Consider the following 25,189-nt stretch of genomic DNA (forward strand, 5'->3'; position numbering starts at 1 on the left):
AGGGCAAAAACTACATTACCCAATGGCTTCGGCGAATCACAACGCGCATGTCCCGAAAGCGGGTCGACATCGTACCGCCCACCGCGCAACCTAACTTTATGAGTCGGCAGCGCTGCGTCGGCCCCGCCTTACCCTCACGTTGATTGGGCAATCCTGCGCGCTGACGTCAACAGCCGAACGACTAACTGGATGTTGCGGCTGTCAGTCAGATGACGTTGGACGGCGCGGGGGGAGGGGTGAGGGTTCGGTTGCGCCGTGGAGAAGCGGGGGGGTGGGGAGGAGGAGGGAGTTGATGTGATTGTCGGTGAGGGAAAAAAAAGATGGCGGTGGCGGCGGCATTAGTGGAGTTCCAGCGCGCTCAGTCCTTAGTCAGCACCGACCGGAACGCCTCCATAGACATCCTGCACAGTATCGGTGAGTGAGAGCGGCCGAGAACCACCCCCTTCCCCGCCGCGGCTCGCGGGGCCGGGGGAGAGGTGAGCCGAGGAGGGGCCGGCTGGGCGCCCAGGAGCGCGGGCAGGCGACTAACGCTGCTGACTCACTGTGAGTGAGAGTGCGGGGCCGGGCCTAGTCTGCACTTACCCTGTGCCTCCACTGTCTTCCCCCTCAACAGCGGGAGGAGACGGGACCAGGCCCGCGGGCGGTGCGGCTGGAAGCTCACAGAAAGCGGGGCAGCTTGGTAAGCTGGACCCACAGGCGGATGAATGGAGAGCCCGGCGGAGAAAGATTTTGAAATTGTTGGCTCCCCCCTCCAGAGTATGGCTCCCAGCTTGGCCACATGATTCTGTCTTCCTCTGTTACTACCGGCAGCAAGCGTGTCACTTCAAAAGAAGCTAATCAGGGCCGATAGGCAGCTGGCAGGGATCTCGGTCAAACCCCAATGTTAGGAATCGTCCTAAAGAAAAATTTATATCGATGAAAAGGACAAGCTTTTGAGGAAAGGGAAAAGTCATTTAAAAGATCACAGTATTGGAGTGGGAAGGTAGTCAATGGACATCTATTATCGAAGAAGGGGATTAGCACCAGTGAACCAATTTACTGAGTCATAGTAGGAATGGGCAGACATATCATCAAGAGTAAGTTAATGGGAGTGAACAGGGCCAGGTTAGAAAGTAGTGATGTTGGGCAGGAAGATACACATAATCGTTTAGTCAGGAGTTGCCCAGGGTGTCCATAATCGATTTGTAGAGGGTTCTGACAACTAATTTCTTTAACGTTTGGACACTAGTGTATGTTGCACATCAAAGTAAGCTTAATATGAAGGCAGCACAATTTCCTGGTCTATTTCAGTTTTGCAAGCAACGATGTGCTAATTATGTAAATGAAGTACAGTTTTGGGAACTACATCTTCATTCTACTTTTTCGTGCAATGGAGAACTGAACGCTATATCCAGCATGCCCTAATTGGGGGAAAAAATGCTCCATCTTGAAGGTAGGGCGGGTAGGCCAGAACAGATCAACTGGTGTTTGGAAAAGATTTCACAAGTGAATGACATGAATGAGCAATGTCCAGAATGCATATGCTAGTAACGTGTATAATTAAGTTGAACTGAAATTGAATTACACTCTTTATCTTGTGCATATGAATTTGATGTAGTAATAACCTGAAAGAAGTTTCATGAGCTTTTTACACTGGCCATCAAGTTTTCTGTAGCACATGGTCCTATTTTTTAAGATTCATCGTATGTATCTCATGTATGCAATTTGAATACACCTGTGTTTTAAAATTCTGGCGTTTTCTCCTCCATTGTCTCGGTGGTATTCGTATAGAACTGGAAGGTGTAAATAGATGAAGCTATTACTTGGTTCCTGTGTGTGAGATTCGTAGTGTGGATCTGATTCAGAATATTGAATCTGATCAGATGAGTGTCTGACTCATCACCATTAATGAGAGATGATTTATTTTCAAGTCCGACACCTGTATTTACAGCAAATCTTAAAAATAAATTGCAAGAAATGGTCATCATGTGAGGCCTCATTTGAAGGGTGAATGCTTCGGGTTGGACACTTCATAGACATGATACCTGATTGTTTAAAAACATTCACAAGCGTACTGAGAATTTGACATCTGTTACTAGTCTATTAGCATTATTAAATGTTATCATTTGATATGTTATAGATGTTCAGCATGAGGTCTAAACTTTACTAGATCTAAGTTGTTTGTAATAGCCCTTCGGTGCAGAATTGTATCTCCTTTCCGGTTTAGTTCTGTCGGGTTTTATATTTTTTTGTTTTGAGAAGCTCTGTAACTGACTAAGCAATTCGGCATTAACTGAGGCTGATTGGAAGATACTTGAATGGAAGTTAAGTTGAAGTTTTTTTTTAATAGTGACTGTTTTGGTATTTGGCAGCTATTTTTTAGTCCGATGTGGTTAGCAATAAGATACCAAATGCATTAGGAAGATGAGGTTTCCGAATGTGGCCGTGATAATGTTCCTTTCTTCATTGAATGTCAAGTTGAACAATTACACTGCTCAAGATTTTTGACAATGCTTGGAAGCAGTACAGTTTGTCATCTTGACTCACTGAAATTCTGGAAGAAACTTTTGCTGCCAGAAAAGATACATATTATTTTGTACTATTGCTTTGGTGATATTAACAGTAGAACCACATACAAAGGTAAAACAAGGGTGATTATAAGTTCTTTGTCAGATTTGTCTAATGTTCTGCACCACCCGGTTTGAGATGCAGTTTGTTGTACTCGGCTTGGAAAGTAAACTACTTGATTGCACATTTGTAACACCTGTTGAAAGGTTAGATTTTGTCAGAATGCTTTTTTTTGATGCAATGGAATTGATCTTCAAAAGCTTGTGCGGTGAAGCTGTTTGTAATGAAAACCTTTTAATAAATTAGCTGTATAACTTAAAAGCCAAAAGCTCACATATCCAATTGATTGGTTATGAGAAGTGAAAAGTACTTCCAGCGTGTCTCAATTTATTACAATAAAGTGTATTTGTATAGGGCATTTAATAAACCATTCCTAGGCATTTCACACGAGTATTATAAAACTTAAGTTAGGACTGAAGTACATACAGAAATATTGCAACTGACCAACGTTTGATCCCAGCGGTACATTTTAAAAGTATCTTTTGAGGATGGAGGTGTGATGAGCTTTAAGGGGGGAATTGAAGCTGAGGGTATTGGGAGTTGAAGGAGACCAATATCTGAGGAATGCAGATATCTTGGAGGTTGCGGGATCAGAGGAGATTAGAGAGATAGGGAGAGGTGGAGCCATGTTGGAACAAATCACCAATATTTGGCAGTGTGCACAGCGATGATTGATGAATTGGACGTGGTGCGAGTTAGGGTATGGACGGCAGAGTATTGGATGACCTTGAGTTTCAGAGGGTATAAAATGGAAGCAGGCTGGGAGTGCATTGCCTAGTCAAATCTAACAAACGCATGGATGAGGGTGTTAGCAGTTAAGGCGGGGCAGAGGCAGTCAGGCAATGTTACGGAACTGGAAACAGGCAGTCTGAGTGACGGCGCCGTTATTTCATTGTCATCATTCCTTTGATCATATATTGTTACCAAACTTAAAACAAACTTCATTCTCTCTGCAACCACACTTAAAAGAGACAAATCTCTCATTGAAAGGCATTGTGGACTCGGTGTGAAAATTTCACCTGCACATCAAATTCCTGCAACTGTTTTTTTATTGAGGCATTTATAATTTTACCAATGTTAAACATCAAATTTCAACAAAGTAACCAACAACCCCCCCCCCCCCCCCCCCGGGGCACAAATCCCAGCCAACATGGCTTACACAAACAGTACCACCTTCCCCAACCACCCCTTCGTCGGTTCTCCTATCCTTACTCGTCTCTCCCATGCTTCCGCTCCCCCCCGCTGACAGCTTAATTTTTCTCAAAGAAGTCGATGAACAGCTGCCACCTCCAAGCAAACCCCTGCAACGAACCCCACAAGGCGAATTTCATTTTTTCGAGTCTGAGAAACCCCACCATGTTGCTAACCCACACCCTCGATTACGGGGGCTCCGGGTCCCTCCGCCTTTGCAAGACCCATCTCCGGGCCACCAGGGAGGCAAAGGCCAGCACGTCAGCCTCTCTCACCCCCTGGGCTTCCAGGTCTTCCAACACACCAAAGATCGCCATCTCTGGACTCGGAACCACCCTCACTTATAAGACCTCTGACATGACATCAGAAAACCACTGCCAGAAACTCTTCAGTCTTGGACACGCCCAAAGCATATGGACATGGTTCGCAGGACCCCCTGCACAGCGCCCACACCTATCCTTCACCCCCTCAAACAGCCTGCTCATCCAGGCCACAGTCATGTGTGCCCTATGGACCACCTTAAACTGTATCAGGCTGAGCCTGGCACACAACGAGGATGCATTAACTCTCCTCGGGGCCTCCTTCCATAACCCAGCCTCCAACTCCCCACCCAGCTCTTCCTCCCACTTTCTCTTCACCTCCATATCGGGGCTCCCTCCCACTCCATCAGCTCCTTGTAGATCTCTGAGACCTTCCCCTCTCCTACTCCTGTTCTTGACACCACCGTATCGTGTAGCCCCTGGGGTGGCAGGTATGGGAAGATCGAAACCTGCCTCCACACAAAATCCTTCGCCTGCAGATACCAGAACCCATTCCCCCCTGGCAACTCAAACTACTCCTCCTCCAGCTACACCAGGCTCAGGAAACCGTCATCAATAAAGAGATCCCCAAATCTCTTGCTCCCTGCCCGCCGCCCCCCCCTTCCAGGCAAGCCCCCCCCCCCCCGAGCGAACCAGTGATTATCATATATCAGCGCCCCCTCTAATCCCATGTGCTGCCTCCACTATCCCCACACCCTCAGGGCTGCCACTGATACCGGGCCTGTGGAGTACCGAGCCGTCGAGAACAGCAGAGGTGTCGTCAACAATGACCCCAAACCTGTGACCTTACATGAAGTTGCCTCCACCCGCTCCCATACTGCCCCTTCCCCACTTCCTGACCGTTGTAATATTCGCCACCCAGTAATAGTTAATGAAATTCGGGAGGGCCAATCCCCGCATGTCCCTGTTCCAGCAGCACCTTCTTCACCCGTGGGGTTTTACCCGACCAAACAAATCCCGAGATCTCTGCATTCACCTTTTTGGAGAATGCCTTGGGGATAAAAATTGGGAGACTCGGGGGGACCGTCATTTAAACTGTCTGTACCCGCCCTGTCAATGACACCAGGAGTGCATTCCACCTCCCAAAATTCCTCCTCATCTGTTCTACCAGCCGCCCCAAATTCAGTTTATGCAGCTGCTCCCACTCCCGGGCCACCTGGATACCCAAATATCGAAAGTTCCCTCCCACCACCTTGAACGGCATCTCATCCAGTCTCTTCTCCTGCCCCCTCGCCTGGATCCCAAAGACCTCACTCTTGCCCATATTCAATTTGTATCCCGAAAACAGGCTGAATTCCTCTAACATCCCCATAATCCCTCCAATTCCCCCCAGTGGTCCGATATGTACAACAGCAGATCATCCGTGTAAAGCGAGACCCTGTGTTCCCTCCCTCGTGCTATCCTCTGCTCGGCCCTCGCCGCTCTCAATGCCAACGGCTCTATGGCCAAGGCGAATAACAGTGGGTAAAGTGGACATCCTTGCCTCGTCCACTGGTGTAACCTGAAGTAGTCCGACCTCATCCGATCCATCCACATATTTGCCATCGGTGCCTGGTATAGCAACCGGACCCAATCCACAAATCCCTACCCAAACCATCCCAGGACCTCCCATAACTATTCCCACTCCACCCGATTAAAGGCCTTCTCTGCATCCGTGGCCACCACCACCTCAACCTCGCGCCCCTCTGGAGGCATCATAATTACATTAAACAACCTCCTAATGTTGGTCGCCAGGTGCCGCCCCTTAACGAACCCCATCTGGTCCTCCCCAATTACCCCTGGGGTGCAGTCCTTTATCTTTGTGGCCAGGATCTTCGCCACCAATTTGACAGAATTCCTGCTACTGTTGTGCAAGAGACAGGTGGCACAAATATTAATTGCACACTTTACATTTCAAGTGTGTTGATTTTCATTGTGTTTTACAATGCAGTCTCAAAATTGTTTTTGTGATGTATATTGTCATGTTGTCAACCTGGGAAATACAAACATGCAGTTTAAAACCACAGTACTGGTGTTGTTGCCAAGTCTATATCTCTGATTTAATCTTTTGGTTCTGAAGTTTTGACAAAAGTTTTTCATTTTTATATCTATATTTAACTATGAATTTGTAATTGATATAAATGGTTTGAGCTCTTACTGTTGTGAATGCATTCATTTCTTGATTATCAGTTCTCTTGTGCTAAGATTGAGTTAAGAAATCTAAAGATCACAGTTTAGTGGGAATTTAACATTAAAAAAATGTAATAATGAAATTTTAATGAAGATGGGAAGTTATGATTAATTATGATTCATTGTCAGTCTTCAAATAAATGTTTCAATAAATGAGGAGGAATTATATTATAATTGTTTAAAGCTGCATAGAAAATCTCCCCGATGGCTCGTTCAGTGAGTCTGTCAGGTGAGCAATAAAACTAAACAAAGCTCTACGGTCCTGCCTTTTATTTTATTTTTTATTTTTTGTTTATTGTTTCAATTAGTTTAGAGCACCCAGTTAATTTTTCCCAATTAAGGGGCAATTTAGCGAGGCCAATTCCACTTACCCTGCACATCTTTAGGTTGTGAGGGCGAAACCCACGCAAACACTGGGAGAATGAGCAAACTCCACATGGACAGTGACCCAGAGCTGGGATTGAATCTAGGACCTTGGTGCTGTGAGGCAGGAGTGTTAACCACTGTGCGGCCGTGCTGCCCTTTGATGGTCCTGCTTTGATTGCGGTTTGCTGAATTAACTAATCTCAGCAATAGGGACACTTGAGTTAACCTTTATTAGGATAAGAAAAATTGGGTTATGGTCTTGCTCCTGATCACCATCCTGTGACTCCTCCTGGAAGTGCATATGGGTATAAATAATGGACATTCCACCTGAGCAATCTGTTGGCATTCACTCTCCACGCAAGCAAATAGTTCAAAGTTGAGAGAGATTTAGGCTTGACTGAAGTGTCACCTCCAGTAGTTAGGATAATGCCATTTGGGCTAAGTGCCATGAAGCTATGATTCTAATGAGAAACAGCTGCCAGAAGAAGATGAGAGGAAACTGGGAAAATATAGAAGGGAAAATAATTTTTAAGCCTTAAATGCCAATCCCATTGCTGGGACATTTTGTTTTGAAATAATTTTTAAAAATCAGTTGCTAACATAAACATTTTCCCTTCTGTTTAGTTAAATGGTAGGCACCAATGAAGTGATAGTAGTTGTCAGGTTTGACACTGCGAGAGACCAGCATTTACAGTTGGCGCTGAAGCGTATTTTGATTATATTAAGTTATGTTGCTTTGGGCTTGGTACCTACTTCAAATCTGGGCACCAACAAAAGATTATTGTGATTAACCAGTTAGTTTTAGTACTGATGTGCAGATTCATATATTTTTGAGACTATTTTGTATGACCAGTCGCATTTCTTTTACAATTACGTGCATTCCCCTTCATATTTTATAAAAAGTATGTTTTTATTTTGTGCTGATAATATCCAGACGTCTTGACATGATGCCTGTGGGTAAGAATTGAGGCAAGCGTGATTGTTCTTTTGTGCGGTTGATTAGTTAGGCCTGAGGAGGGAGGAAGCCGACATTCTGGTGATTGTGGTGATTTTGGTGTCAGTGTACTCCTGGCGAAGTTGGGAAGCTGTTATCCCAGTTCCAGGCAGAGACGTCGCATGTTTTGGGTGGAACTGCACTTTGCCATATCAGAGGAGATACCTTGTGGTTTGTAACACATTTACCATCCTACTGTTTGCAGGACACTCTTGGGTGTGCCTTTGTAAATGAAAAAAACCTGCTTTTAAAGATAAGAAACCGAAAAGAACTGCATAATTTCAAAATCTGAAGTAAAAGCAGACATGCTGATTGCCCTCGATAGTCAGCAGATGTGAAGAAAGCGGGGTTTCAGTGTAGACCCTTCATCAGAATACCTTTTGTGTAAACTCATCTGTTCTCCTCACAGTTAACTAACGTACTGAACTTTTTGATAATTTTCTGTTATTTTGCTTTTTATGAAGGCTCTGGTACAAGTGCATGAATGAAAGTTAATTTGATAGTGTTGGTATATAGGTAAAACCTCTAGGAAGTTAATTAGTGGCCATGCTGGAAAATATCTTCAATTCAAAAATTTATTTCCATAATTTCCTTTTATTGGTTTCTTCATTCAGTCCAAAACAGAGGAATTAGGAATTATACGGTGCTGGAGTCTGAAACGATCATTGTGAATGGAAAATGTATGATTAATAGAATTCTGAAATGTTTATATTTTTATTTGTGAGTCTTTAACTTTACAATTGGCTTGTAGGTACATATCGTTATCCATAAATTGTGCATCATGCTGATCTTTGGCACACTGTATGATTGTACTTGGGTATGCCTGGTGATGTAATGGTGAATGACTCCCTGTTTCGGGACTTCTTGGGTGGAGCATGCACTTTAATTTGTACATATCTCTTGTTATATGGCCTTTCCACCTAAGTGCCTTAATTCCGCACTTGTGTATTGGTACAGCGTAGCAATGCGGGTGTTTTGAGGAACATATACATATGTCAGTTCAGGTGTATCTAATAGCACTGTAGAGAGTATAAAATAAACCCAGATTATCAAGCTAGGTGAACATAAATGAAAGTAAAAGTCGCAATTATCAGTGAAACTTCTTTACAGAGTGCTAAATATATTGAATAATCTACTAAAGAAGCGAAGGTGCCAGCCTTAGCTGAACAGTAACATTCCCACTCCGGAGACTTGTGCACTGTCCAAGTTAATTGTAAGATTGCTTTACTGAAGGAGTGTTACACTATTGGGGGCTCTTTAAGACCAAGGTTCTATATGCTCACTTGGCTGGATGTATTATATTCCATGATATTTAAGGAGGAGTAGGGGAGTTCTAGGGTCCTGGCCAGCATTTAGCCCCGAATCAACACAATTTCAAACCAATTATCGGACCGTTTCTTTTTATTGAAACAGTCACATAAATTACTAGATGTTCTTTATGCATATTAGCTGCTATGTTTCCTATATTACTACATTTGACCATACTTCAGAAATGCTTCATTGGCTGTGAACCTTTAGCGACATCCCAAGGGTATGAAAGGTGTGACTATAAATGCAAGCAACAGTAAAAGAGATAGATGTTGTGCAGGATAGATATTGAAATTAAGGAAAGAGTTTCAGTGGGTTTACTGGCTCTTTCCTATATCTGATGGTGCTGACCCTCTTACCTTAATTTCCTCAACATTATTGATTTCCAAAGTGGTAACCTTTGAGAAAATCGGTTCTCCAAATAAAAGATGGGTGGAGCACTAGTCAGCACAACTAGGTCTAAATTTTAAGAATAGCAGGAAAACACCAAGGTGATCTGCTTCCTGGATCTAATACATTGTTCCTTCAGGCGTATCTGTTGTTTGAAAGACTGCTCACTTCTGCTTCTTCAATGCTTAGTTGCAGTTTCCATGCCTTCCATTTCAGTTTTCTTACGACTTATCTCTATTGTAAAAATCTTGTTCTGGATCTTGTGCCATCTTTATGGAGCCTTGTTCTTTGGCGGCTCAAATTTAGGTAATTTAGTGGGGAGACCAACCCTATAGATTCTGAGAAAATTGGAAGCACCACAAGTTGAACAGACTGAATCCTGCATCCAATATACTGATCTGTGCTCCTGTATCTGACACTTCGTCCTGTGTGTGTGTGTATAAATAAAGCTTTGCAATTCAAACTTTTTAATACATTTGTACAACGATTTGTTGCGGTTTAAGTGTGGGTGTTATTGTTTTTGTTATTATTGTTTTTGTTTTGATATTAAGTGCAAAAATTCCAATAAAAATATTTTCAAAAAAAAATAATACACACCAACTTTAGTGTTGATATGAAATGAATTGAAAATCACTTATTGTCACAAGCAGGCTTCAATGAAGTTACTGTGAAAAGCCCCTCGTCGCCACATTCCGGCGCCTGTTCGGGAAGGCTGTTACGGGAATTGAACCGTGCTGCTGACCTGCCTGGGTCTGCTTTCAAAGCCAGCAATTTAGCCCTGTGCTAAACAGCCCCTGAAAATCGCTTATTGTCACAAGTAGGCTTCAATGAAGTTACTGTGAAAAATGATTCTTGCCCTGCATCAACCCTGCCGGAGCTGCAGATGGGAGCGGGGGACAGGTGTGTTAGGATTTGCCACGATAATGGGCCTTCCTGGTGGCTGGACGACTTGTTGAAGTTCTTGTACTCGGAAAAGGTGAAATTTGCTCAGAGGGGTGGATGAGGGGTTCCTCCAGAAATGGGGTTTGTTTATTTTGCATTTTGGAGACATGGTTGCTGTTTGTTTGGGGGGGGGGGAAGAGAGAGAGGGAAGAGAGAGAGAGAGTTGGGTGTTGGTGTGAAAATGTTGAATAAAAAAGTAAAGGAATTGAGGGTTATGGGGTAAGGCAGCAGGGTGGCACAGTGGTTAGTACTGCTGCCTCACAGCAGCAGGGACCCGGGTTCAATTCCAGCCTTGGTTGACTCTCTGTGTGGAGTTTGTACATTCTCTCCGGATGCTCCGGTTTCCTCCCACAATCCAAAGATGTGCAGTTTAGTGAGTAGGCCAGGCTAAATTGGCTCTTTGTCCAGGGATGTGCGGGTTAGATTACAGGGTTATGAGACACGGTGGACGGGGGAATGGACATGGGTGGGGTGCTCTTTCGGAGGATTGGTGCAGACTCAATGGGTCAAAAGGCCACCTTCTGTACTGTAGGGATTCTATGAATGTTGAATTTCATTGTCTATGTCTGCCTTTCCTGAGAGAAAATTTCATTGTCTCCCCTCCTTGAGAGGAGGCTCCCAAAGTCTGAGAAATGATTGACTTTGTCTAATGGCTTGTTGTGGATTTTGATAGTTCAGGACTGTTTTGTGCAGCAGTGGCAGGCTACTAGAGGACCTTTGTCTTCCTGATATTTACCCTACGGCCCATTCTTCCATCCGTCTCTGGATTGTCGATGACAGTTTGGAGCTCAGCCTCAATCCAACAAGTTAAGTTCATTGTTGCATTTGATTGGCTGATATTGGAAAACTCCTTGGCCGAGCTTTCCATAATGAGGTCACGAGACAAGATTCTGGAGCTGTGAGCTCTGCAGCAACCATGCCTGACATGGCGACTGACTGAGTATTAACAGCTGCAAGGCCCCTTTAAATCCATGGATTAGTTTTAATGGTGAGTGTGGCATAAATGGCTCCTGCTCGTAGATTGGATTCCTGCCTCAGAAAACCAGCTGAATTGTGCAGGCTCTGCCGCCTGTGCAGGCTCAGGTGCGACAGCAGCTTTGAAGACTCAAATTGGGGTCCCAGTGGGGATATTGGGTTGGCCCAAGGGTTTTGTTCTTTGTTTTATGGGTTAATGATTTATGCCAAGTTACTCATTGCAACTCGATTTGTCAGGAAAAATTAGATTTTAATCACTATCATTCATTTTAGAAATAGATTTGTGCATGTTTTTAATAGAAGAAGGAATTTGTTAGGGTTTGCAAATGTTTGCATATAGTTGATCTGCAAAGTAATTGATGCTGGCATATTTCACAATATTTCATTGTCCAAAACCCATTCCAAAACCTGTTATTTAAATGGTCTGATAATGGGCATTGTATTTCAATGGAATGTAAAAATTGGAATCTCTTTCCAAAATGAACTTGTGAATCCAGGTGTTAATTTGCGATTAATTTAGTTCAGTTGGTAACTTCTGGTGGTATAATCAGGGATTGACAATCTCCCACTCCTGAGTTGATTGCTGAAATGCTCGAGTATATTATCTGCTTTGGGTTCGTTATACTGGGATAGTGGTGGTGGGCGTGCTGTGGGCAGGCGGGCGAAGAAAGGCAAGCCTCGCTCACCCCTTCCAATAAGTTTCCTGGAATGCCATCAGCACTAGGCATTTAAAAAGTCCAGTGGAATAAATGGTTTTAAGTTCATCGGTTTCCTTTCCTCTGTCCACCTTCCCAATCAAGCGATTGACTTTTTTTTAGTTACTCCTGTTGGTGAGTACTGTTGATTTTAACAGCTAAAAGAATGCAGATTCAGAAGCAATATATGAAGATGTGGTAATACATTAGAAGCTTGAGTAAGTTTTATAATTAAAACCTAGGTATAGTATATGCAATTTGCAAATTACTCGAGTAAAGTTACTGAAAGGAAGCTCAAAATGTAGATTGAGAGACATAATGTTTAAATTTTGATTGTATTAGTTTTGGCAGACATCTCTTGGTGCTTTGCTGCTACTTTTGAAGGCAGGTGGAAAGGGAATACAATTTTGGTCTGAAAATGTACACATTCGCTGTATTTTGCTCTGAAAGGACAAAAAGTTCAGAATGTGACTGTTTCACAGTAAGATTGCTGACCATTCCATTGGAAGATTGGTAATCTGTGAGTAGGCAAGGGCGAATGGGATTATCAATAGAAGTTTGGATGAGTGTTTTAGTGATGATATTTCTGCCACGCAGTGTGTTAGAAATTAATTGATCTAGTGCTATCACTATCAAATTCATTGACAAGTTAATAAATGTTAAGTTTCAAACTGCTGCTGACATAAATACTCAAAACATCAATGGATTTGAGTTGGTGGAATTTTGTGTAATTCAATCTGTAGTTGCCAGTTACTATCGGAGCACATGGTACTTATAATGAAAGCAATCGGCACATTCAATTAATTAATTGGTATCAAACTTACAAATGTAAAACACAAAAGTAACTGGAACAGTGTTTCTCTGTCGCTTAGAAATTTAAAAGAAAATTAGCATACCCAATTATTTTTTTCAATTAAGGGGCAATTTAGCGTGGCCAATCCACCTAACCTGCATATCTTTGGGTTGTGGGGGTGAAACCCACACACATACTGGGAGAATGTGCAAACTCAACACGGACAGTGACCTGGAGCTAGGATCGAACCCGGGACCTCGGCGCGGTAGGCAGCAGTGTTAACCACTGCGCCACCATGCCGCCCTTCTGTCACTTAGAAATGGCAGTGTACTATGGCTTAGATATCCGACTGTCTGATCCAAGGGTCAAAATCAATTTTTCCCGAAGGTCTCTTTGCAGGTAAAAAAACAAACTGTTGAGCTTAATTTTGTTGAGGACTACCTTTTGGTTTTTGGGAGTTCATTTTTTATTTTCAGTATCTCCTTCATGAGGTGATGATGCAGTGATTTGATGATGTTACCTTCTGTATTTGTGTTGATTTTGTTTTTACGGTTTCCACCTCTAGTTAACATAAATTCCAAATGGAAAGAAAAATTCGCAATAATTCTGTAAACTGTTTATAGGATTTTTTAAAAGCATGTTTTACTGATGGAAAGTGATGAACACAAAAATAAGTGTCATTGCATCTCTTATTCTCAACTTCCATGTCTTCAAATCATATTCTGTATTCTACTCTTCATTCATGTGTGCAGGATGCGCAATCTGAGAGGTTGATGCTTCATCAGATGAGTTAGCTGATGATTGCCGATTCCAACCTATGGCTGAACATGTCTTTCTTGTTCAGCTGCTTTGTACCACCTTGTTCAAGTTGATTCTACATTTCAGGCAACCTCAGATGGGTCCTCCAGGGTGATCATCGTGAATTTAATCAATCATTTGCATCTTGAGAGTGACTGTCCAGTGTCACTGTTCATGAGGAAGAATGCCATCTCCACTTCAGCTGTGGCCAGTTGTATTACTTGTATGATGTCCAATAGATGGAAAAAGTGAGAATTCTTCATGCTTTTCTTTGAAGACCTACTCTGGAAAGTATGCCATGACATTGGACTATGCTATTATTGGACTAACTTCAACCCGCTCAGCCATTGCCCTATCAATCTTGCATTCATTGGATGTAAGGTTACGTTTGACGTGTTCGAGTAGTATTTTCAAATGGACATTTCATAGTTTTATCAGCTCCTCTAGGCAGTATTTTGGATCATTGCTCCAAGGATCTTGTTGGGAAAATTGCTCTTACAGGCATTCTTGTCACACAAAAGCAGAAAATGCTGGAAAGACTCAGCAGATCTGACAGCATTTATGAACTCGAAGCATTAACTTTGTTTCTCTCTCCACAGATACTGCCAGGCCTGCTGGGTGTTCTCAGCATTTTCTGTTTTTATTTCAGATTTTAGGCATCTACAGTATTTTGCATTTATTCTGGTCACTTTCTTGTGTCATGTCACATGGGACTCATTGGGCTGTGATAACACTGCCGGTTTTCTCTGGTGGACTTGCACTGTCTCTGGAAGAAAATGAAAGGTGGAAGAGCTCCTCTAAAACATCTGCATACTGTATCATGCAGAAGGAACTTGCAGGAGGTAACTTTCCATTCCTCTACAATAGAAACATCTTCTTTCTTCACTTTAGCCTGCTGCTCTTGGAGCCATAGAAGAACACTAGAATCCTGACAGTGCAGAAGGAGGCTATTCGTACTGTTGCTTCTGTACCAACAGCAAAGAGCACCCTAGAAAGGCCTAACCCCCCCCCACCCTATCTCCGTAACCCTACCTAACCTACTGGTCAATTTGGAGGAAACCCACAGTCACAGGGAGAAGTGCAAACTCCAAACAGATAGTGAGGCAGTAGTGCCGTATGTTGTTTGGCAACAACCGTGTGGTAGCTCCTTTCCAATGAAGTGCTCATCGCCTGTGGTCAACTCAGTGAGTACCCTCTACCTATGTTCGTCTGATGATGGTTTCCTCCCGAAGTCAGCCATTTCATTGAGCATCCGAAGACCCATGGGTGACTTTCTGTGGAATGAGGTGTCGGAAATGAAATGAAAAATGAAAATCGCTTATTGTCACAAGTAGGCTTCAAATGAAGTTACTGTGAAAAGCCCCTAGTCGCCACATTCCAGCGCCTGTTCGGGGAGGCTGGTACGGGAATTGAACCGTGCTGCTGGCCTGCCTTGGTCTGCTTTAAAAGCCAGCGATTTAGCCAGTGTGCTAAACCAGCCATGGGTTAAGCCATTGATCTCACTGATGAAGAACTGTTTGTGTAGGCAATTTTGGTTGTAAGTCCTAATCTATGCAGCGCACAGTGAATTCCAGTTAACCGCAGTATCTCGGCAGCCAGCTTTGCAAAGATTCTTACTGGACAAAGTTGACACCAGCCCATCCACACCAAAACCTAACAAATTCTTCTGCTCTGGGAACATTGCGTCTATGCCGTCTAGGCTCCCATCTGCTTTTGCACTCTCAATGTTCTGGATTCCAAAATATCCTGTGTGGGATAGCATCACCTAGGTTCTTGATATTCACCAACTCCTTGCACCTTGTTACAGCTGCCAACTATTAGAACGTTTGCATAGCGTGCACATTTCATCTGAGTGTTGAAGTGACTGAAGATATGCATTTGTGTTGGGTTTCTACATGTTTGCTAGATCCATATCATGTACGTTTACAAAAGTAAACAGCGATATGGGGGATTATGTGGAAAGGTGGGATTGAAGTAGAAGATCAGTCATTATTTCAAAAGTTCTTTCATGATATGTGGGTGATGCTGGCAAGACCAGAATTTGTTGCCCATCCCTAATTGCACTTGAACTGAATGACTTGTCAGGCCATTTCAGACTTGTCATGCCATTTTAGAGGACAGTTGGGAGTTAACCACGTTACTGTGGATCTGGGGGCTGGGATCTGTACAGCTCCTCATAGAAGGCCTTGAATGCCTCATTTACTTTCACCGCACTGCGCACCGTAGTTCCGCTGCCATCCTCTTACGGAGCTGATGTGCCAGCAACCGGCTCGCCTTCTGATTTCGTATGCAGGCTGGACTGGATAAGGATGGCAGATTTCCTACTCTTGGGCATTAGTGAACCAGATGGGTTTTAACAATAATCAATGATAATTTCATGGTCATCATTACTGAGACAATTTTTATATTCTGGATCTTTATTAAGAAAATTTAAATTTGGACCCATGACTCCAGATCATTAGTCTGGGCCTTTGGATTACCAGTCCTTTGACATTACCACTGCATTACCATTTCCCAGGGAGGAGACGGCCTTGACAGCTTAGAGGGCCGAAAACTACTCCTGATCCTACTTCTTCTGCCTCCCCACAAGCAAAGAAACAAATTTGTCAAACCTGTCATCCTGCAGTATCCACATGCCATAATCCTCACTGAACACCTGTGACCTCTGCAGGAGCTTTTTTATTTGGAGCTGGACAATTTGTTTGCCCCATGTGAGCAACACAGTGGACGCAATGTTCATTAATAACCTAATTACCGTTTCACAGTTTATAAAAATAATCTTTTAGAAGACACAGTGAATGTTTAAGTTTTGCTGTTGGGCATTAAAATATAAATTTCTATGTTCTATTATCTATTGAACAAAGCTTGAATAAAGAATCTAGCTTTGAATCACTAGGTTTCCAGGTTGAGCAGTTGGATGTTTAATGTTGACTTTTCTTTTTCTAGGTATTTTAATGAATTCCATTTAATAACTGCCTATCCACTATCCTGAGAGCTGGCTTATTTTGTATACATAAGATATCTTTTGGTGATAGTAGCAGCATATTACATATTCAAAGCAATGGTGTACGAAAGTGCCGATGTGTAATACTTATATATCACCTATTTTACAAAACAATTTTTATTTTGACTAATGCAGTGCTTGTGTTGTCATTTCTGCTCTGGGGCAGTGGTTCTAAAACTGTATTTGTTGTGGCGAGGGCCCTCCTGGTGGTCAGTGGACTGATCTGATCACTGTAACTGGTATTCTGCGAGAAAGGTTTGGCCGACTTTTGACTCTGCATTTTCTGGACTAGCTGAAGCAGTTTTGAAGTGCCTGCTGCCATTCCCAACAATATGATCAGATTTTCAATGCTTGTGGGGCTGAAAGCAAAGGAGGAGGTGACTGAACTTGGTGCCTCACATCAGACTGAAGCTCTCCAACTTGCAACCAGACATCATCTCATTAATGTTTCATCAAAAGTAGCACATTCTTCCCATTAATTCTGATGAGTGTTTCACGATGGCAAGCAGATAGGGTAGCATCTATAAGGTGGTATGTGGGGTAATTTGACTCGTGGCCCATTGATGAAAATGTTCAAGAGCATTTACTGGACAAAATTATTTTCGAATGGCACCAGAAGATTCAGAAGATTCGACCTATGTGGCTGCGGGAAAAAGTGAGATTGCTAGAGACCTGCAGCATACTTTGGAACTTTCCCATAATGTTTCATACCTGCCAGAAGTGTAGTGTACAGCGAAAAGGGTTGTAAGGTGTAACTTGATTGTGTCAGATAGTTAATATAAAACTACGTTTTCTGTAGTTCAATGTGTTAGTTGTCTGTTAAGTAAAGTTTTATTTATCTACATTTTAGCTTGTTACAGTAAAAGTCTTAAAATGCAAATCTTGCTCTCATTATTCCTGTCAGTCACAGATAACATCATCTCTATTTAAGTATCAGTATCTATATGTGTCACCACAATATCTGTGGAATGCAGAACTTTATCCAGTGTTGTTTTTGATTGGTGTAACTTTACCACTAATAGTTGCCCAGTTCCCAAAATAAAGATGGGAGTGGATAAACACTCTGAACTCACCCGTGCTGTCTAATAATCATAACCTTGAATCTAATGCGTCACCCATATTAGAGGCAGCACGATGGCACAGTGATTAGCACTGTTGCCTCACAGTGCCAGAGACCAAAGTTAAATTCCGGCCTTGGGTGAGGATCTGTGTGGAGTTTGTACATTCTCTCTGTATCTGCATGGGTTGCCTCCAGGTGCTCGGTTTCCTCCCGCAGTCCAAAGTTGTGCAGGTTAGGTAGATTGGCCACCCAAACCAAATTACAATTACAATTGGAAGAAAGGGGGAAAACGAGATTGGGGACAAAAAAAATGTAGGAGAGAGGTCGTGCTACGAGCTAAAAAGGATGGAGTAAGAGGAGACTTTTTAAAACTTTGCTAATCCCTGTTAAAGCATTTATTTAATTGTGACCTGTGAGCAATGCCACAGGAGATTTGTTAATTTTCACAGCTTGCTATATGCAATGCGACAAATTGAGACCCTAATTCTTTCATACAAGTTAAGTTCTGCTCACCTTGGTTTTTCTGTTTCTCTTAGTCAAAAATGTACGTTTCTACCCTATGGCCAAAATTTCAATTGGTGACCTGTTCACTGAAACCAGTCAGACCTACAGAAAATGGCGAATTATGATTGATTGCTGTACTTTCAAACTGTTCCAGATCGCCTATGCATCATAAAATCTTATCTGTTAACTGCTTCAAAGTGCTCTTGCTAACAGCAAAATATCAGTTGGGCTCGCAATGTGGCATATATATGTTTGAAGAAGCTACATATATTCATACACGGGGGCTAGTCTTTTGCAGGGAAAAGGAACACGTCCAGGCATTGCGTGTTTTAAATTAAACAATGCTCCATGCTCCCACACAAGAAGAAACGTTGACTCAGCAGCCACCCTGACAAGACTTTTACCTATTTTTCATTCCAGCACCCTGGCAATAAAAGCTCAAGTTCCATTTACCTTCCAAATTACTAGCTGTACCTGCATGTTGGCTTTAGTGATTCATATGCAGAGACACCCAGGCCCCTTCAAACTGAAGGATTTTGCAGACTTTCTCCACTTAAACTGGCAGTAGGTCTTTTTCTTTTTTTTAAAAACGTATTTTATTACAAACATGTATCAAAGCAGGTTACAGCAAATAAACACCCCGGGAAACATACTTCCCAACAATCAACTCCACAGCCTTAACAGACTTTCCCCCTTTTTCACCCTCCCCCATCCCCCACCCCCCTGTGACGAACAGCTCCTCAAACACGGTCACAAACATCCCCCACCTTTTCCCAAACTCCTGCTAAGCCCCAAACTCATATTTTATCTTCTCTAAATGCAGGTAGTCATACAGGTCACCCGACTGTGCCGCTACCCCCGGTGGCCATGCCGACCGCCACTCCAGCAAAATGCACCACCGTGCAAGCAGAGAGGCAAAGGCCACGACATCGGCCTTCCTCCTCTCCATGAGCTCCGGCTTCTCAGAAACCCCCAAATATCGCCACCAGGGTCCAGGTCCACCATCTCCTCCACTACCCTGGCTAAGACCGCCAACACTCCCACCCAGAATCTTCCCAATTTTTCGCAAAACATGTGCGCGTGATTCACTGGCCCCCGCCCACACCTCTCGCACTCATCTGTTACCCCTGAAAGAACCCACTCATTCTCACCCGAGTCATCTGCACCCTGTGACCTTAAACTGTATCAGTCTCATCCTTGCACAAGAGGAGGTCCCATTTACCCTTCGCACTGCCTCACTCCATATCCCCAATTGATCTCCCCTCCCAACTCCGCTTCCCATTTCTCCTTGATCTTCACCACCCGCTCGCCTTCCTGCTCCCCCAACCACTTAAATATATAACTGGCAGTATTTCTTAACTCAGCCACTAGATGGTACACAAACCCGCACATTCACAAATGCAGTATCATTCTTTGAAATGTCACTGTCAGCAGTCTCAGGCAGCTGCTTGTAATAAAGATCTCTCTGACCAATCACATACACACCACACACACAAGCAAACTCTGCATTAGCAAATTCTGCTTGACATACATGTATGTATTGTTGACTGAAAGTTGTTGAAAAAGTGCAACTCCTTTATCTCTGTCTGGGCTCTGCCCCCACTGCCGACTCCCTCCCTGGCATCCAGGTCATCAAAGGCCATAGAACAGTGAGACCAGCAGGCTGCCCTCAGTGTATCTGGAGATGCACCTCACACCAGCACATGGAAACATTTCCAAAAAGTTATAGACCCAGTAGGTTTGAACTGATGCTTGCTTACATTGTGCTCTGAAAGCGGTGTTAAATGGCGGTTTGTAATTGGTGTGTGCTTATGTGGACAAAAGGCAATGTGAACTTGCTTGCCGGTTGCAATGTAAACATCCATGTAATACAGCTGGAGACATTGTGAGAGCGTTATTGCAAGGATATTGTGTCTGTGTGGGTTTCCTCCAGGTGCTCCAGTTTCCTCCTACAAGCCCCGAAAGATGTGCTTGTTCGATGAATTGGACATTCTGAATTCTCCCTGTGTGGCGACTAGGGGATTTTCATCGCAACTTCATTGCAGTGTTATTGTAAGCCTACTTGTGACACGAATAAAGATTATTATATGTGTCGTTCATGGCAGAGAGTAAGGTTGGTGAATGGATGACCCATATTGGTGACAAGTTCTTCGTGAGTAAGTCGAGATGAGATGTTCTCGTGCATCCTCCTTCGGTGGCTCAGCCATTGATGGCAGTTAGTTCTAGCACCCCTTCAATTTAATTCTCCAGTTTCTCGCCACACTTGTTAGATGAGGCTTATGCTTCCTCCTCCATCCTGCAGGCTGATGTTCTCACCCCTCCTCCTCCTGACCGATTGTCATGAGAATGTCGCTTTAAGAAATGATTAGCTGCTCATGTTACTGCAGTGATGTTGGAGTGTGGGTTGAGCTGAGCTCTGGTTCTGCTTTTTAGTTTCACTTTGAGAAAAGCTTGGGTGTGTCTGTCTTTTTGGTTTCGTTTTTGATTGTGTTGCAGCTGAAGTCAGCCAAAGCAGCTGTATTGTTGAGCTCTCTGCCATGAAGGACTATCTCTTGATCATTTGGTGAATTCAGAAGAATTATACATTTTTTCAGTAGTGAATGTAAACTCTGATGTGCTTATGTTTGAAGGTTTGTTAAGTCTTCTGGGTGTCAAAAGAACAGCATACAGATTACTTAGTGTTGTATTCTTTGGGTGGTGTATTTGATTTGCTGGTTGCTAAGATGTTTACTGTTTTAGAAAGGTTAACTTGAGTTCATAGAATAAACATTGTTTTGCTTTAAAAAATACTTTTCCATTTCTGTTGTACCACACCTGTAGAGTGAGCCATGTGCTCCCCATACCACAATCTATTAAAAGTTGTGGGTCAGGTGAACTCCATGATACACTTTGGGATTCTCTAAACCCTGGCCCATAACACCGATGCACTTGCTCTTTAGCTCAGTGGGCTAGACAGCTGGTTTATGATGCAGAACAAGACCAGCAGCGCGGGTTCAATTCCCATACCAGCTGAGAATTCTGAATTCTCTCTCTGTGTACCCGAACAGGTGCTGGAATGTGGCGACTAGGGGCTTTTCACAGTAACTTCATAGCAGTGTTAATGTAAGCCTAGTTGTGACCATAAAAAGATTATTATTAAGTTGTGTAGTGCACATCACACAATGACTATCCAAGTCTCTCTCACTGCACCATGCTGCAGGCCCACTAGAACCAAAGCCCATCTTCCAAAGACCACTAGTCTGCTCTGTTATGACCCTTATTATGCCGTGACTGTTGTTCTCCCTCTCTTCTGCCTCACTGCGAGGGGCTCTGACCGCACCATCAACCAGATCGAAGCAAAGTAACCCCTGTCATTTAATCTCTATCCACTAATCTGTGGCTGTGGGACAAAAGGGTGTAGGCACCTGTGGTAACATGGCACACCAGCATTGTGGGCTGACTGGACATCATAAATTATTTGCTTCCTCTGGTCACAAGCTACATATTGAGCAGTTAGGGTTAGGGTGATGAAAGTTGCCAGACCGATTTTCATTAAAACAAAGGAACAACTATGCAGCAAACCCAATACAGACTACACCCCCCTCCCCGTCCACAAAGAAAGGAAAAGCTAAACAAAAGGACAACCCCCCCCCCCCCCCAATTCCGACCTGGGTTGTAGGGGGCATGAGCAAGGGGAAGGGACTGAGTGGAGAGAAGACATATCCTACTTTCAGTTAATTTCACATTGTTAACTGACATTTCTGTTCTACTCCAGACACATGAAGGCACGCTGTCACTCCCCCACACGCAGGCGTGTGCTCACCCACTCCACACACAGGCGGGCGAGTGCGCTCGCTCACTCCCCCACTTTCTGCTTACCTATCTAACTGGAATTTTGAAAACTGGCTCGAAGGGCCACATAGGGCTTCAAGGGATACACTCTGGGCTGCCAGTTAGACAAGACTGTTGTAGCCTTTCCGCTGAGCTCCTTCCATGTCTAGCCTTTTGATCTCGGCCTGACCTCCCAATACTGCCTGAACTCATCGTGCCTAAAACTCGCTTACTCCTCCTGTGCCCAGAATTATAGTTTTAGTTGTACTGTGGGTATACATAATGGGCTACTTAAGGATTCTAGTTTCTTGTTGCCTATTGCCTAGGTATTTCCTGTCCAGAAAGCCTTGATAAGCTGTTGGGGTGTAAGCTGAAACAATTTGCTACCTTTTTCCCTGCTAGCTTAAATAGCATGCTTGACTTGGTGCCAACCTTGTTTCTCTGGTAACTGAAAAGAGTCTTTACCCTCTCCAGCCTTGCCCGTTTGTGATAATCTCTCAGTTGTGGGATTTATCCATTGGTGAGCCAGCAAGTGAATGGGCATTTATCAGTAGAGATGGATAGGCAGTCCCTGCCTTTTTATTGCCTTGAAGATGTACCATTTATTTGTGGGCAGAGCTAGAAGGGCTGAAATTTACAGGAATTGGTAGAAAACAGGGCATTGGACCTAACGGGGTGATTCTTCCAAAGGACTAGTATAGATTCAAGGGACCAAATGATCACCATCTGCCCTGCAACATCCCAGAATTCCATGAGTCCAAATCGGGATGGTGTTACTCAGAACGAGACTTGCAGATGATGGTTGGTCCATGAACTGAGAAATTATAAGCCAATTGCCCTTAGTGTTGGGTGGGGTTACTGGGTTATGGGGATAGGGTGGAGGTGTCGACCGTGGGGGGGGTGCTCTTTCCAAGAGTCGGTGCAGACTCGATGGGCCGAATGGCCTCCTTCTGCACTGTAAATTCTATGAAAACTATGAAAAACTTACTGTGTATAAAATTGTCGTCATGTCAACTAGAGTTGAAATTTAATGTGGAAATGTTTCGTAAAACATTCCCATTAAATTGCACAAAGCAAGCTTCAGTGACAAAATCCAAAGCAAAGGCTGTGCAAAGTTTGAATGAATAAGCTTGTGGCCTAGATGTTAAATGTTCCTGAATCAGTGTGTTATGTTTACATTTCTTACATTCAAGGGAGTAGTAATGAGGCATGGGGTGGTTGGTGCGCAAGAGAGAAGGATAAGATGGTGACCGCCACGGTAAATGCTAGGTTTAATTGGAGACAATGGTGCATTTGATATGGCAGGCTAAATCAGATGCTGGCCAAATGTTCAAAGTTCTATGCCATAGTAGACTTTCTAGGCATCGGAGTTCAAAATACAGGGGTGGGTGCCGAGAATGGGTTCACCCTAAAAAGAAAAGAAAATTTGGCTACAATGTAGTCCATCCCTCATCCAAGTCACAAATATAAATTGTAGACAGCTAAGGCTTAAGCAGTGAAATCTGTGGCACTCCACTTGTTACAGGTTGCCAACCTGAAAATTATCCATTTGGCCTTATCAGATGCCATTTGGAAATCCAAATACACTACTTCTAATGGTTCCAGGGGGCTGTTGAGCCTTCAATTCCATTAGTTTTCCGAGTACATTTTCATGAGTGATTGTTTTAAGCTCCTCCCTCCATTTTCCCCTGCTTTTCTACTGTACTTGCTCAAAGTCCGCCATTTCCTTGTTTCCTATTATTCCCCAGTATCACCCTCGAAGGGATCAATGTTCATTTTAGCTCCTCTTTCCCACATATATTTTTTGCAGTGTTAATGTAAGGCTATTTGTGACAATAATACAGATTATTATGAAGTTATTGCTGTCCTTGTATTTCTTTCTAGTTTTAGTTTTCTCCATACTCCCAATTTTTTCCTTCTAGTATCCTTTGCTGGTTTTTAATTTTTTTCCCCAATCATGTGGCTGAATGAGGCAGCATTGTACCGCTTTTCTTTCAACTTGATGTACAATATTCCTCTCCAGTCTCCCCACTTGAATTGCTCCTAAACTATAGTGCTGTGGTCAGTTTGCTCATCCTATCTGCAGTCCTGTTTTCATCTACACAAACTGCAAGAATATCAAACATGTTGGACAATTGCAAGGATTGAGGCCACTTCCGATGCTACCCACGTCATTTGCAATCATACCCTTCTGTTCCTGACCAATGACCAAATTATGAAATACCTAGCTTGGGGATTGTGACTGCCTACGGGAACAAAGTGTCCAGTTAACTTTCCCACTCCCAGTATCACAGTATCCAGAGTACTGATTTTAACTCATCAACTCGGCTGAAGTTCCTCAAACTGCAGACATTGGCAGATGTTGCTGTGGATATTATCGGTGTCCACCAGTTTCCACATGCTACAGCTCCAACACCTTACCAGCCTGCCATCTTTATTTTGTTTCATTTAACAAACCCGGTTTCAAGTTTAGAAATATTATTTGTGATTTTCCACAGCTCAGAATGACGTTTAACTAGTTATGCTAGAAATTTAATACAATACTTATATTTCCCCAGTGCCGGTTTCACGATCTGAAAACAAATTGCCCTGCATGCCAATTGATCAGTAAGATTTAAGAAGTTTAATTCACTTGACTCAACACTCCAAAGCTCTTTCTGATATTTCTTGATGGCTTGAGACTTTCCCTTTTTTACCAATCTTCCCCACCCACAGGCAGAAAGTTTGTCACTTTTCCCTTCCTGCAAAATTGGAAACTTGCTGAAGGAGCCTGGAGATAAATCAATACTAGTGATTCTAGAGTGCCAGGTCCTCATGGTGGTAGACACGTCCCTAAAGGCCTGATAAATCCTTTCCTGTGGAGTTATTGGTTAACCTCACACATAGTTTACAGAAACCAGGATTAACCCCTTTACATACATTTGCAAATGGCATAACACTCGCTTTAGGTTCCCTTTCCAGAATTGTTCATCCCTGAATACCACGACCAAAACATTAAAAGTTTTTAGGAAAGAAGTTCTTGGCTGAATCTTGAGCTGAGAAAAACAATAATAACCTTTATTAGTGTCACAGGTAGGCTTACATTAACACTGCAATGAATTTACTGTGAAAATCCCCTATTCGCCACACTCCAGTGTCTGCTTGGGTACAACGAGGGAGAATTCAGAATGTCCAATTCGCCTAACAAGCACTTTGGGACTTGTGGGTGGAAACTGGAGCGCCCGGAAGAAACCCACACAGACACTGGGAGAACGTGCATACTC

General features: G+C 43.2%; 1 protein-coding gene across 2 annotated transcripts in view; it reads left to right on the top strand.

The window, feature by feature from the left end:
• Nucleotides 1–262: 262 nt before the first annotated feature.
• The window catches only part of LOC140398378 (26S proteasome non-ATPase regulatory subunit 11), a 121,913-nt gene continuing 96,986 nt past the window's right edge, over nucleotides 263–25,189 (top strand). For both annotated transcript variants that reach the window (XM_072486996.1, XM_072486997.1), the window contains exon 1: nucleotides 263–414. In XM_072486996.1, the coding sequence (XP_072343097.1) occupies nucleotides 321–414 (94 nt within the window). In that variant the 5' untranslated portion in view covers nucleotides 263–320. The remainder of the gene's footprint in view (nucleotides 415–25,189) is intronic.

Source organism: Scyliorhinus torazame, chromosome 21, assembly GCF_047496885.1.
Source record: "Scyliorhinus torazame isolate Kashiwa2021f chromosome 21, sScyTor2.1, whole genome shotgun sequence".
Classification (NCBI taxonomy): domain Eukaryota; kingdom Metazoa; phylum Chordata; class Chondrichthyes; order Carcharhiniformes; family Scyliorhinidae; genus Scyliorhinus; species Scyliorhinus torazame.